Source organism: Pelophylax lessonae (genome assembly GCF_965119305.1).
Source record: "Pelophylax lessonae genome assembly, chromosome: 10".
Classification (NCBI taxonomy): Eukaryota; Metazoa; Chordata; class Amphibia; order Anura; family Ranidae; genus Pelophylax; species Pelophylax lessonae.
The window spans coordinates 55,309,573-55,323,649 of NC_138777.1; the positions used below are offsets into that span (position 1 = coordinate 55,309,573).

The 14,077-nt window shown below is 40.9% G+C and overlaps 1 protein-coding gene across 1 annotated transcript in view; it reads left to right on the forward strand.

Moving 5' to 3' along the window:
- The window catches only part of CCDC73 (coiled-coil domain containing 73), a gene marked incomplete at its 5' end in the record, with an annotated part of 225,926 nt that overhangs the window by 155,935 nt on the left and 55,914 nt on the right, over window positions 1–14,077 (forward strand). The window contains one exon of the mRNA XM_082270483.1: window positions 6,534–6,638. Coding sequence (XP_082126609.1) covers window positions 6,534–6,638 — 105 coding nt within the window. The remainder of the gene's footprint in view (window positions 1–6,533; window positions 6,639–14,077) is intronic.

Here is a 14,077-nt window from a genome sequence, read left to right on the forward strand (position 1 = left end):
AGGTTCAAATCTGAACACTGACACTGGTATAACCCCTCCCACAGTTTTTAATTCTGACACTTCTATCAAGATCTGACTGCTCATTGCATTGGGTTTTCTAGCAGTTTCCAGATTGGTAACTCTTGGTTTTACCGTCCAGACTGGTACTACTTGGTGTTGGGGACTGGACCCTGACCCCACTGTGTGGGGTTGTAGAAAGACAAGAACAGGCACCACTGTAGTTAGCCAGAAATTTTATTGCACAAAATACATAGTAACTTACTCATGGGTAAGCTCCAGTCCGTATGGCAGCGTCTCCAGCGCACGATCCGGCCGTCCACCGGTCCGGAGGTGACGTCACAGGAAGCTGGTCAGAGTTGGTTACACCGGAAGCCGCAAATGGAACGCAGGCTCCCGGAAATTACGCAACGCGTTTCGGAACATGCGCACTCGGCTCCTTCCTCAAGCGTAAGTGACTGCCACCTGGTGCCAGGTTTAAATACAGCAGTCTACGATCAATTAACATTGAAATCAATACAAGGGGCGGCGCAATACTCTGCAGGACCAGCTACACAGCCAGCACTTCTGGAGAGTCCGCACAATACATTTAGATAATACAGTGAATTTCATACTGGGGCTTATTCATGTACAAACAGTTTTAAACAAACAATATACATTACAAGTGTTTTTACGTCTTCTACGATAGATGCATTGGAACATGACTTATATACAATAAAACTAAAAAATGGAATAAAATTAATTATGTATACACATATATCGCTCTGTACTAGAGTACAAAGGGGAAAAAGGGGCTACCTTATAAATAAGGAAAGACATAGGCTCCTAAATAAATCCAAAATCATGTACTCACAAAAAGAGTTCATTTTCCATGATCCATAATACATTATAAAAATATAAGCACAAAAAAGTGCCAGATAGCTAGAGGAAAAAATACTGGATAAAAGACAAAATTTTAAAAAGAACAAAATTTTAAAAACAGTAAAATACTTTAAAATACATATAGACACATATATACGTATGTACCCTTGGGTACCTACAAAAAGAGGATAACTAAAAAAGAAAAAGGGTAAGGCAAGAAAGGGGGGGGAGAGGGGGGGAGGGGAGAAAAAAGAAGAAACAAGGGAGGGGGGGTGGAAAAAGCATATGTCCATGTTTGACATATTGGCATGGACAGAAGGATTTCGTGATTGGAGGTAACAGGTATGGAATTAATGAATTCCATACATGTTCGTCTGAATTTGTGGTGTATTGCCTGGTATGTCCGTGTGGCCTGCACTATGTTGGCAGGACCATACGGACTTTAAGAGCACGGTTCGGTCAGCACCGACGCTATATACAGGAGGGCAAAGACCACCATAGCGTCCCCAGACATTTCCTTCAACACCACGATAAGTCCACTGAGGGACTATATGTCTGGGTGATTGAGGCGATTCCAAAAGGTACCTCTGAGGCAGAGAGGTTCAGGCGTCTGTGCAGTAGGGAAACTTACTGGATATACGCCCTGAATGTTCTAGCTCCCGGGGGACTGAACGAGGAGCTAGATATCAATACTATTTTGTGAGTCAGTGCATTTTTATTATTCCAATTTCTTTTTTCCTCTTCCCTTCCCCTTTCCCCCCCCTCCCCCCCTTTTTTTCTCCCCCCCCCCCTCCCTCCCTTGTTTCTTCTTTTTTCTCCCCTCCCCCCCTCTCCCCCCCTTTCTTGCCTTACCCTTTTTCTTTTTTAGTTATCCTCTTTTTGTAGGTACCCAAGGGTACATACGTATATATGTGTCTGCACGTGTTTTACGCGTGCATACATATATGTATGTATTTTAAAGTATTTTACTGTTTTTAAAATGTTGTTCTTTTTAAAATTTTGTCTTTTATCCAGTATTTTTTCCTCTAGCTATCTGGCACTTTTTTGTGCTTATATTTTTATAATGTATTATGGATCATGGAAAATGAACTCTTTTTGTGAGTACATGATTTTGGATTTATTTAGGAGCCTATGTCTTTCCTTATTTATAAGGTAGCCCCTTTTTCCCCTTTGTACTCTAGTACAGAGCGATATATGTGTATACATAATTAATTTTATTCCATTTTTTAGTTTTATTGTATATAAGTCATGTTCCAATGCATCTATCGTAGAAGACGTAAAAACACTTGTAATGTATATTGTTTGTTTAAAACTGTTTGTACATGAATAAGCCCCAGTATGAAATTCACTGTATTATCTAAATGTATTGTGCGGACTCTCCAGAAGTGCTGGCTGTGTAGCTGGTCCTGCAGAGTATTGCGCCGCCCCTTGTATTGATTTCAATGTTAATTGATCGTAGACTGCTGTATTTAAACCTGGCACCAGGTGGCAGTCACTTACGCTTGAGGAAGGAGCCGAGTGCGCATGCTCCGAAACGCGTTGCGTCATTTCCGGGAGCCTGCGTTCCATTTGCGGCTTCCGGTGTAACCAAGTCTCTGACCAGCTTCCTGTGACGTCACCTCCGGACCGGTGGACGGCCGGATCATGCGCTGGAGACGCTGCCATACGGACTGGAGCTTACCCATGAGTAAGTTACTATGTATTTTGTGCAATAAAATTTCTGGCTATCTACAGTGGCGCCTGTTCTTGTCTTTCTACTTCTGCCAGTGGATTCTTCAGAGTTTTCCTGTCAGTGCTGCCTTGTATCTTGCCATTCAGGACAGTCCCCAAATAAGAATTTGGAGCATCCCCTGCGCCCCTCCTACAGCGGTGGACTCCTTTCCCTCTTGCCTGGTCAAAAGTGCCCAACAACCACTTTTCCTGAACACTGTGTGGGGTTGGGTTGTGCAGTTAACTGTATGGTGCCATGGTTCCCAGACCCCTTTGGGGATATAAGCCGATGATGTGATGAGTAGAGCCTAGACCCCTAGTTGGCCCAGTGTTGTGGATAAGGTAAGACAGGGTTATAAAGGATAGATGTTAACCATGGGTCTCCCCAACAGAATGCTGTATCACCGGCTGTTCAAACAAATGGCCATGTAGTCTTGAACGAGGATGTCTGGATCTTCTAATCAGACACTCATATGTGGAGATAAGCCAAAAGATACAGACATAGTGTAAAACCGCTTTAAAAGAATTTATTAAAACAGGGTACATATACACTTACAGACATCCATGGATAACAGCACATACAATGGGAATGAAGTTAGATGGCAAGTGGCATGGTACTGACGCATTTTGTCAAAATTAACTTTCTCATAGGATGTTGCAACATCATAGGATTTGGCATCATAGGACAACTTCGGGCGAGCACATTCAACTTTTATCCCGGTGGTGTGGGGATATATCTGCATCTTTGATCACACTATCAGTTTGGATGGTTCACATTTATTTTTTCACTTGGGACTCACTTATCATGCATTCATTTCATCATACATTTTCTTTGGACTTCTTATATGTTTTATCAGCGCTGCACTTTATTTGTATATATTGTTTGAGCAAATTTTTGTCTGTTGATGTGCTAGCAGCTTTTTCCATTTGTTTATGTTAGCGCAGTTTGAATCTTCTTTTTCCACATCTGATTATATATTGATTGTATTCACATGGCACTTTATTTTTAGCACTTTGTTCATTTTATATTTATTCACATATTTATTTATTAGCAAGCGCTGTATTATTTATTTATTTATTTATCTTATCTATTTCCCCTTGGGTGAACAGCAGCTGCTTTTTGTTGTTTCATATTATTCATAGTGCAGGTTTATAATATCATGTAAATTTATCAAGGAAGTCACTGGGGGAAAGGTACCTCTACCCCACAAGAAAAAGCCTAGGGGGATTTACTAAAACGGAAACACACAGAATCGGGTGCAGCTGTGCATGATAATCAATTAGCTTCTAACTTCAGCTTGTTCAATTAAACTTTGACAAAAAAAAACCTGGAAGCTGATTGGTTTCTATGCAGAGCTGCACCAGATTTTGCATGCTTCAGTTTTAGTAAATCTTCCCCAGGTTTCTTACGCCTATGGCTACTATTTCTGCTCAGTGAAAGCGGTCTTTTTGCTCTCGCCTCAAAATCAAGGCTTCCCACTTCCTTTTGTTACAAGCCCTGGAGTTCTATGTACACCAAGCCTGCCCAGAAGCCCTCCTCTTGATAAAGTAGTGCTGCCATTCTTCAGAGTGGGACGATATCTCTTGGCTTTTTGCACCAGTATGGATCCAAAACGTCCCAGACTTCTAGATCCAATCTGTTAATTAAAATATGTACAAAATTGAATTTTTATCTCCCTGTTTCCCACCCTCAGATTTGCCAGCATCAGCGCAAAATCTCTGAACAGTCTGCTTTTAGAACCAAAATTCTGGATGGAATCAACCATGTCTGTCATTGCTTCTCTTAGACAAGGGGAATTTCTGGCATCAGTAGAAATGCAAGAGACATATTTACACATCCCCATCTTCCCCTCATATCAATGCTTTCTATATTTTACTGTCGGAGACCAACACTGTCAATTTGTGGCACTACCATTCAGGCTCTCCTCTGCATCCAACGTGTTTACAAAAGTGCCTACTCCATTTCTATCTCTTCTGTGGATCCAGGGCATGTATGCCACAGGATACCTAAAGGACTCTTTAGGCAAAACCTTGTCTGTTAACGTCCAAGGGTTGATTATTTTTTTTTAACTTTTGGCTAGATAATCAACTTTCCAAAGTCTGCCCTCCAGCGCTCACACCATCTGGGTCTAATCTTGGACACAGCCTAAACCAGAATATTCCTTACTCCAGGAGAAAGTTTCTTCCTTAGAGTCCAACTATTTAAAAAAGTAAAAAATTCACCCCTCAATTTATTTCTGCATGAGAGTTCTGGGCTTAATGGCAGCCACCTCTGAGGCAGTTCCCTAAGACCAGTTTAATTTCAAACCACTTCAATCCGAAATTCTACTGTCGTGGAACAAGCAGATCTACGCCTTGGATTCTATCCAGCCAGACAAAAACCTCCCTGGCATGGGGGATCTCCAACTCTGCCCTTGAGTCAGAAAAGTAATTCCATAATGTGCCCTTGAAGGTGGTGACTACAGAGGCCAGTCTACATTAGTCACATTTCTTTTAGGCTAAAACCTTCCTTGTTACCAAAAGTGTTCTCTTCTTTCCATCAAATTTAGGATATTGTTTTCCCTTTCCTCTGTCCTTTTCCAAAACATGACAGGGAAATTGCCCCACACTCTTTAGATGTGGCTAGGGCTCCAAGGATGTTCAGGTCTTGGCTGTTGCAAGTATTGGATGCAAGGCGCTGCAAGCTATTATCTGAGCATCCTTGGGATTTTTTTTCTTGTTTTCTTTTGTGGGCTTGTTGGCAGTTCTGGTAACTTTCTTGTTGCCCAGCCCAGTTTATTGCTTGTGGACGTGCCATGAATACAAGTCCCGTGTTTTAAACTGTAGCATTGTCATAATAGGAATTTTGACTTACCTGTAATTTCCATTATATTGGAGTACAGTAAAGTACACAGGCCTCTCCCTTCTCACAGAGTGGGTGGGGTTATATAAGTGTGCACTAGATGTGATCCTAGTAAGTTTGTGTCCAATCACCTGCATATAAATTCAAGTCCTGTGTCCTGTACTGTACTCCCAAGATAAAGAGTTTACAGGTAAGTCAAAATTCCTATTTTTATAGAATGTAAAAGGGTTAGAATGTACTGTATTGTCAGTTTTTTTGCTGTCTGTGTTTCCACTACAGAGATGAACCTATACTATTAGTCCTGGTGAACATTGTCTCCAATAAAGAAAGTAATAGGATACCCCAACATATTTGTCACTGCAAAAGGAGATGAGGAGAAATCTTCCCATAGGTAAACCTATTCTAGTGACACCTGTTTAAGGCCCCATTCACACCTGGATACAGACAGATTACGTCCAGGACCAATTATCTGCCCCTAACTGCATGTGCAGATACATGCAAAGAGTAACAGAAAGCCATAGTTTCTTTAAGCATGTCATTGCTTTGGACAGGGTAAAAGGCCGTAGCTGTTCGCACACACCTGTTATTTCAGCCAGAGGAATCCACATATTTGTGCAGTAGGTATACGCTGACGGCCCTAATTGCAGGTGCGAAAGTGTTGATTTTTTCTCTCTTTTCTCTGACATCTTAACTAAGCCCTAATCTGTACATAACTAAAATGTTTAAGCTTTTATACACTTTAAAAGGAAAATCTGTCCAACAATCTCAAAAATGATTGCTTTACCGCCTAATCCTATTCATATCCGTGGACATAAATCTTTGATGAACTAATAGTTTCTGAAATGTAACTAACCTGCAACATTATACCATTACCAACACTAATTTTCATGAGTTTGCAAGTTCTTGTGTTTCATCTCATGTTTCATCTCAAAGTGATCAGTCACACAGATTTTTTATAAGAATGTGAGGTTTATTGGTGCCTGTGTATTCTTCGCCTAAAGCAGAATGTTTTTTTGCACCTTCAGAAAAATTGTAGTGATTTTTCCTTGTAAGCGCTTACATGAAACATTGGTATTTTTTTAAAAATAATAATCTTGTGCAAACCCTTTTATCTTTTTGTTAGGAGGATGTCAAATCTTGTAGTGGTATGGTCAAATTAGTCCAGCGACATACTGAAACCATCAATAATTTGGAAAACCAGTTGTCAGCACTCAAGGAGGAATATAAGGTGACATAGTTTATTAATGTTCTAATATTGTCCTAAAAAAGGGTAGCCTGGCCAGTTTTATTTTATTTTTATCCACTTCAGCTTTCACACTTGTACACTGATGGACCAGAGCAATTTTACATTTCTGCTATGAACCTATTTATGATGCCAGCAGTGACCCCTGTCCTCTGCCCTGCCAACAGTTACCCCTGTCCTCTGCCCTGCCATTAGTGACCGCTGTTCTCTGCCCTGCCAGCAGTGGCCCCTGTCCTCTGCGCTGCCAGCATGGACCCCTGTCCTCTGGCCTGCCAGCAGTGACCCCTGTACTCTAACCTGCCAACATGGACCCCTGTTTTCTGGCCTGCCAGCAGCAACCCCTGTTTTCTACGCTGCTAGCAGTGACCCCTGTCCTCTTGCCTGCCATCAGGGACCTCTGTTCTCTGGCCTGCCTGCAGTAACCCCTGTCCTCTGGCCTGCCAGCTGTGACCCCTGTCCTCTGGCCTGCAAACAGTGACCCTAGTCCTCTGGCCTGCCAGCAGTGACTCCTTTTTTCTGTGCTGCCAGCAGTGACCCCTGTCCTTGGCTCTACTGTCCTCCGCCCTCCGCCCTGCTTACCCCTGTCCTCTGCCTTACTGGCTCTCCATACACTCTCCTGCTGACCTCCCATCCTTTGTCCTGCTGACCCCCTATAAACTGCCCTGCTAACACCCTGCCATCTGCCGTACTGATCCACGTACATTGCTCTACAAACGAATGACCTCTGTACACTGCCCTACAAGCTGAGTATTTGCTGCTGGGGAGGAAAAACTTTAACCTCGTAACACCACCTTCCTAAAGCCATTTAAGTGGACCTTAAAGCCCAGGAAGTGGCATAGCTTCTGTTTCATGTGACCGCTTTGATTGGCTCTCAGTCACATGATTTAGAACCCATCTTGCTGGCTCCTGATACGAAGCTTTGCAATTTCGGGCTGCCATGGACGCATATGTTCAATGGCTGGGCACTAAAGCCCATTTTTTTGCAGCCACATATACGCAGTTAGCAAGAGGTTAAAGTACTCTTTTCTTTTGCCCTGCCTTTGAGGTAAACACTGCACAAATAAATCAAGTATTTGCTTATAAAAAAATGTACTATACTTATCCTTTAAGAAAACTACAGTGGTTTGGAATCAGTTTTTAAAGCTCTTAGGTTTCTAAACTATTTTATATCTATCTTTTTTCAACGTGTATCTAATTGTTGTTTTACAAATTTTTAATAAATAACAAAGGATTCCCATAGCACTATAGTTTAGCAAAAAAGGTCTCTGTTTTGAGGCTTGCTTTGTCTAAATGAATCCTCAGATGGCACCTTCAGATAAGGAAGGTGTCATTGCTCTGACTCATTTACTTGTATTTAAAATTCAGTGTCAGATACTGAGCTCTGTAAACAACAGTTTTTTCCAAAACAAGAGGTAAAGAAACAGAGGAAAGCATGTGAAAAGGTGGCTTAAGCTCCACCTGCTGGCTTGAAAGGAGAATGCATAATAGTAACATGCTATATTATATATTTACCTAACTATACGGAAAAAGAGCCAAAAAAAAAAAAAAAACATTAAAATAGTTTGTTGTTAGTCTGGACCATAATAAAGAAAATATGAAAAAAACTACTATATAAAGTATTCTCTTTAAAGTGATTCTAAAGTATAAATGTTCTTTTTTTACCTTAATGCATTCTCTACATTAAGTTAAAAAAACACCCCACTATCAATCCTACCCACCCCCATTCCTACACACTTACCTGACTCCTCTCATCATTTCAGCGCTGTCATGGCTGCAGCACTTCTCCTCTCACTTCCTGGATTCACAGGAGACACTGTCAGTATTTGATTGCTGTCAGTCAAACTCCCGTGAGTATGGTGTGGCTTGCCTATGCTGTGTACTTCTATGGACACATAAAGCCCAGCTCAGGGGCCTGCAAGCACTGGTCCCTCCTTAGCCACTGGCTTGCTAATGTGGCACTCTGAGAAAGAAGGAGCGGACAGTGCTTTCGGGGGACCACTCTGTACAGGTAACTATAACCTCTATTTTTATTTTAATTAAAAAATAACCTTTATGGCTCGTTTCCACTGAGCTTTCTAGTACGGTTCGGTACGGTACGCTATTTATGCCGTTTCCATTATGAATGGTACCCTAATTCCGAACCGTACCGTACTACTTTTTGGTACCCTTTCGTTGGGGTACCAAACACATTAGTACCGTACCAACAGGGTGGAGCTACACTCTGCAGAACTTTGATTGGTTGACAGAGAATCGTCTATCACAGCTTTCCTGTTACACCACGCCTATCGTGAAAGGGTACTATTGGCAGTGGAAACGCAATGTGTACCGTTCTGAACCGTACCGTACTGAACCGAACCGTACCGTACCGTACCACTCAATGGAAACGAGGCATTAGTATCACTTTATGAAGTTTTCTACAGAGACAAATGTGTGGTTAAAAGAGAAGAGAAATGTTTGAAAGAGCATTAGTGCAGTTAGAGTTGCCCATGTAGCATAACCCTTAAATACAAGTCCACACATAACTGACAAATTGGGATGGTCACCATTAGCTGTAATAACCCACTGGCTTTTTCATATTTATGGACACTAGTAGCAAGACTGTTAATATTGAGTACACAGGACAAGCCTCCCATAACCAGAAATGGACCAGGTGTATTTTACTTCAAGTTTGAATATTCATGACTATTCTTGCCTCCGGCCCAAAACTTAAACCATGGAATATTAAATTGTTATAGGGTCTGGCATAGCTGCTTAGAAAAATTAGTCTATGAGAATTAGACTGGCCTGATTAGGGGAGGTATAATCCTAAAATCATTCCTATTTAACCACCTTCCACCATGGCTCCCCCATACTTTAATGTTCAGCAGGTGCACAGAAAAAATATTTTGTTTTTTAGCTGATGCCAAAATAAACAGGAAGTCCACAATATCTGTGAAAAGTAGTAGCAGACAGTTTATTCTAGGTTTTTAATCAAATTAAAGTTATGCAACCAGGGAATAGTACATTATTTGTTTCTTAGTGACATACAGTAAATATCCATAAGGGCACTCACAGTATAGTATTTTATTTTTTTAAACATAAGGTGTGATCATATTCCTTCAACGATGAAAACAACAAGGGGTTTATTTCTTAATAAAAGTGGTTGTAAACCCTTATATATACCCACTGAACTGACTAGCCTAAGGTGATACACAGAGATAAAAACAAATTATTTCTAAATAAGTTGTACTTACCGCAGCTTTTACTGCAGTCTTCTCTCCTGTACATCCTTCTAAAACACACAGATCAAAGGATTTTTCTCAGCTCCAGTAGGCAGGGGACAGGGATTTTACATCACATACTGCACAGCAAAAAGCACAGAGCTCAGTGCACTCTAAAACCTAAGTGAGGGAATCGACACACCTTCTCTGCACACTGTCATAGGGAAACATGTACAGCTGAGTCTGTCGGCCACCTGCTGTATGCTGGAGGGGGCACTGGGCTGTCACCGGAGATTGTCTGGTTTCAACTCATGCAGGGAGAATAATCTCATGCAGATAGCAGAGGAAAGAGACACCAGAGAGAAATCACACTTGGAAATTACACTTGGTGCAAGTAAACACTATAGAAAAATATACTTTGTTCATTTTTCATGTATAAGGTTTACAACCACTTTCCTCAAATTAAGCAGATTCATTCAAATACCTTTTTTTCAGAATGAGTGATTTATTGAACAGAGCCTGAGGGTAGAATTAAAGGCAAAGCATTGGATAGCATCACGGAAGGTTATATCCCATGTCCGTGTTTTTTTTTTTTTTCAAACCATCTATGTTCCATTGGGGAGATTCCCTTTATGTCCTGTCCTATAGTCAAAACAGGAAGTGAAATGAATATCCTCCAGAGCATCCTTAGTGGGCACCGTAAAAAGTGTCCCTATCAGAAAAATTTCTGCTCTCGTCAGTTCTGGTGGCAACCAAAAATGGGATTTACTCTCAGTAATAATGGTAAAAAGAACAAATTGAGAGGCTGAATCTTCCTAATGGGGGCACAGACTGTAATATCCTTCCAGGTGTTCTAATCTCTCTCCACTCAAAACTAAAAAAAAAAAAAAGTTATGCCTTTCATTATACTTTAACATATCGAATAATTTATCCTATTTGTGTTCTTGTGTTACACACCTATTAGCTCCAGGGTGCTGACACCCAGCATAGGAACCCAGGCATAAACCTTTCTGGGTGCCAACCTGCCTCTTGCTTAGTGGCACAGCTACTCCAATTTCAGAGTCTTCGCAGCCTGCCTCAAACCCTGGTACAAGAGCAAACACTCTTTCTGCTTTCTCTTGCACACCCTTCTGAATTTGCTGGGACAATGTTGTAAATATTCCAATCTCCTACTACACCGTGCTTTAAGGGTATTAATACAGTGTGTATTATTTTACATATGCTGCCACCATATATCCCAAAACCCAATTTATAAATGTAAGAGGAAAACCCTAATATACCCCCTGGTAGCGATTATCACAAAAAACACTTTCACAAAGTGCCAGTGAAAGTGATATAAAGTTCATCCATCCATCCGTGATATCTTCATATAGAAAATATAAAATATAGTCAATATTCCTGTTTGTAGTGCACCACACTACTTGTGTAATTCATTCAATCCTCCACCACTGTGCAAGAAGTGTGCACCTTTACCCTTATGACACCACACTCCCCGAAGGAGTTTGCCTCTCACTTTATTGATTGGCATACAAGAATTTTAAATTAATCTCCTTTTGGAGTAATGGCTTCTTCAAGCTCACTCTATCAACATCCCATAGTCTTGAAATATAAGCTAAAGCTCAAAGAAGAAATTATTCCATATAGTGTATTCCCATTTTAACCACTTAAGGACCAAGCCTATTTCTGACACTTGTTACTTACAGGTTAAAATCAGTATTTTCTGATAGAAAATTACTTGGAACCCCCAAAAGTTATATATATATATATTTTTAGCAAAGACTCTGAAGAATAAAATGGTGGTCGTCGCAATATTTTATGTCACCTAGTATTCATGCAGTGGTCTTTCAAACGCAACTTTTTTGGAAAAAATACACTTCACTAAACAAAAAAAAAAAAAACTAAACAGTAACGTTAGCCAAATTTTGTGTATTGTGAAAGATGATGTCACGCCGAGTAAATAGATACCGAACATGTTACGGTTTAAAATTGCCCACACTCCTGGAACGGCAACAAACTACGGTATTTATAAATCTCCATATGCAACATTTTTAAAATGTTTAACGGTTACCAGTTTAGAGTTACAGAAGAGATCTTTTGCTAGAATTATTGCTCTCGCTCTGATGATTGCAGCGATACCTCACATGTGTGATTTGAATATCATTTACATTTGCGGGTGTGACTTATGTATGCGTTTTCTTTGGTGTGCGAGCATGCTGGGATGGGGGTGCTTCAAAATTTTTTATTTTTGTTTCCTATTTTGTTTATTTATTGTTTTATTTTTTTCACTGATCCTTTAAAAAAAAAAAGATCACTTTTATTGCTGTCACAAGGATAGGCAGTGACAGGTACTCTTTATGGAGGGATCTGGGGTCTAAAAGACTCCAAATCCCTCCTTTGCACTTAAAAGTATTCAAAACGCAAAAATCAGCATTTTTGAATACTGTCACTTTTTCTAAATTGGCACTATTGGCAGCCGAGTAAACCGAAAGTGACAGTTGCGACGTTGCTTCCTGGTTACTACATTGGAGACCCGATTGAAGCCGAATCCGGCTTTGTTCGGGACTCAAGCCAGCTGACAGATGTGCCAGCTGGCCTCTCAGGTCTCCTGGTGGAACAGGAGACCCTGGCGGAGAGGGGGAAGGTGGCAAGGCCGAGCTGCTGCTGAGCCGCATCAGTTGTTATCACTAGAAAGCTGACCGCGCACGTTTTTCTTTGCAAAATAGCTCAAGCTCTGTCAGATTGGATGGAGAGCATTAGTAAACAGCAATTTCTAAGTCTTGCCATAGGTCTGTACTTTCACTGGGCCATTCTAACACATGAATGTGTTTTAATGTAAACCATTTCATTGTAGCTCTGGCTGTATGTTTAGGGTCGTTGTCCTGCTGGAAGGTGAACCTCCGCCCCAGTCTCAAGTCTTTTGCACACTCTACCAGGTTTTCTTCTAAGATTGTGCTGTATTTGGCCCCATCCTTCATCCCATCAACTCCTACCAGCTTCCCTGTCCCTGCTGAAGAAAAGCATCCCCACAACATGATAAAACAGAAATAAACAGGCGCATCAGCTGCACATTCTAGATAAGTCCATAATATTCTAATGAGGTGGTGTAAAAAAGTTCAACATCTAGGGCTGCTGTTTGGTGAACATAAGCCAAGGTTTTCAAAGAGCTAGAGATAAGCAAAAGTGTAGACTTTTGTAGTTTTAATAAGGTATAGTTAAAAACTCACATCAGTTAAAAGTTACAAGCAAGAGGATGGGAACCGATCCTGGATCCTCCGATAAAAGTGTGATCGTCATCTTGTATGGACGCTGCCATCAGAGCCGCTCTCCTCTCTTCACTGTAGGGCAGGCAGTCCAGTGGATGGAACTCGAAGTGAAGCTCGGAGAGCAAGCAATCGGAAACGAGGCTTAGGAAGCATGGAGCTCCAGGGTCGTGACTGGATGATGTCACAAAACTGCGACGCGTTTCTGAGCGTGCCTGCTGCTGATGGATAGGCAGCCGCTCTCCTTCTTCATGGCATAATAAAAACAAATACAAGAACCAAGTTTATACCAGAGAAAGGGAGAGGTCCTAAAAGCGGGAGTCATAATAAATATGATACAATCTCCTCTAGATTATGTATGAATATATAAACACAATAGCTATAAATCAGCAGTGACACTGATCAAACACAATGTATGGCAAGATCTGAAATTTTGATTATAAAAAATATATACACATGGAAAAAAAATAGGAATGGTAGATCCATAGTATATACTACAAGCCATAAACAGAGAATAAATAAGAGTAAGAATTAAAAAATAATGATAAATAAAAATGCAAGGATAAGCACCTACATCAAAACTGGAAGATGCATTATATAGAAAACAACATAATGTTGCCCCACCATGTTTCACGTTGGGGATGGTGTGTTCAGGGTGATGTGCAGTGTTAGTTTTCCGCCACATGTAGCATTTAGCTTTTAGGCTAAAAAGTTCAATTTTCGTCTCATCTGACCAGAGCACCTTCTTCCACATGTTTGCTGTGTCCCCCACGTGGCTTCTTGCAAACTGCAAACGGGACTTCTTATGGCTTTCTTTTAACAATGGCTTTCTTCTTACCACTCTTCCATAAAGGCCAGATTTGTGGAGTGCACGACTAATAGTTGTCCTGTGGACAGATTCTCCCACCTGAGCTATGGATCTCTGCAGCTCCTCCAGCATTACCATGGGCCTCTTTGCTGCTTC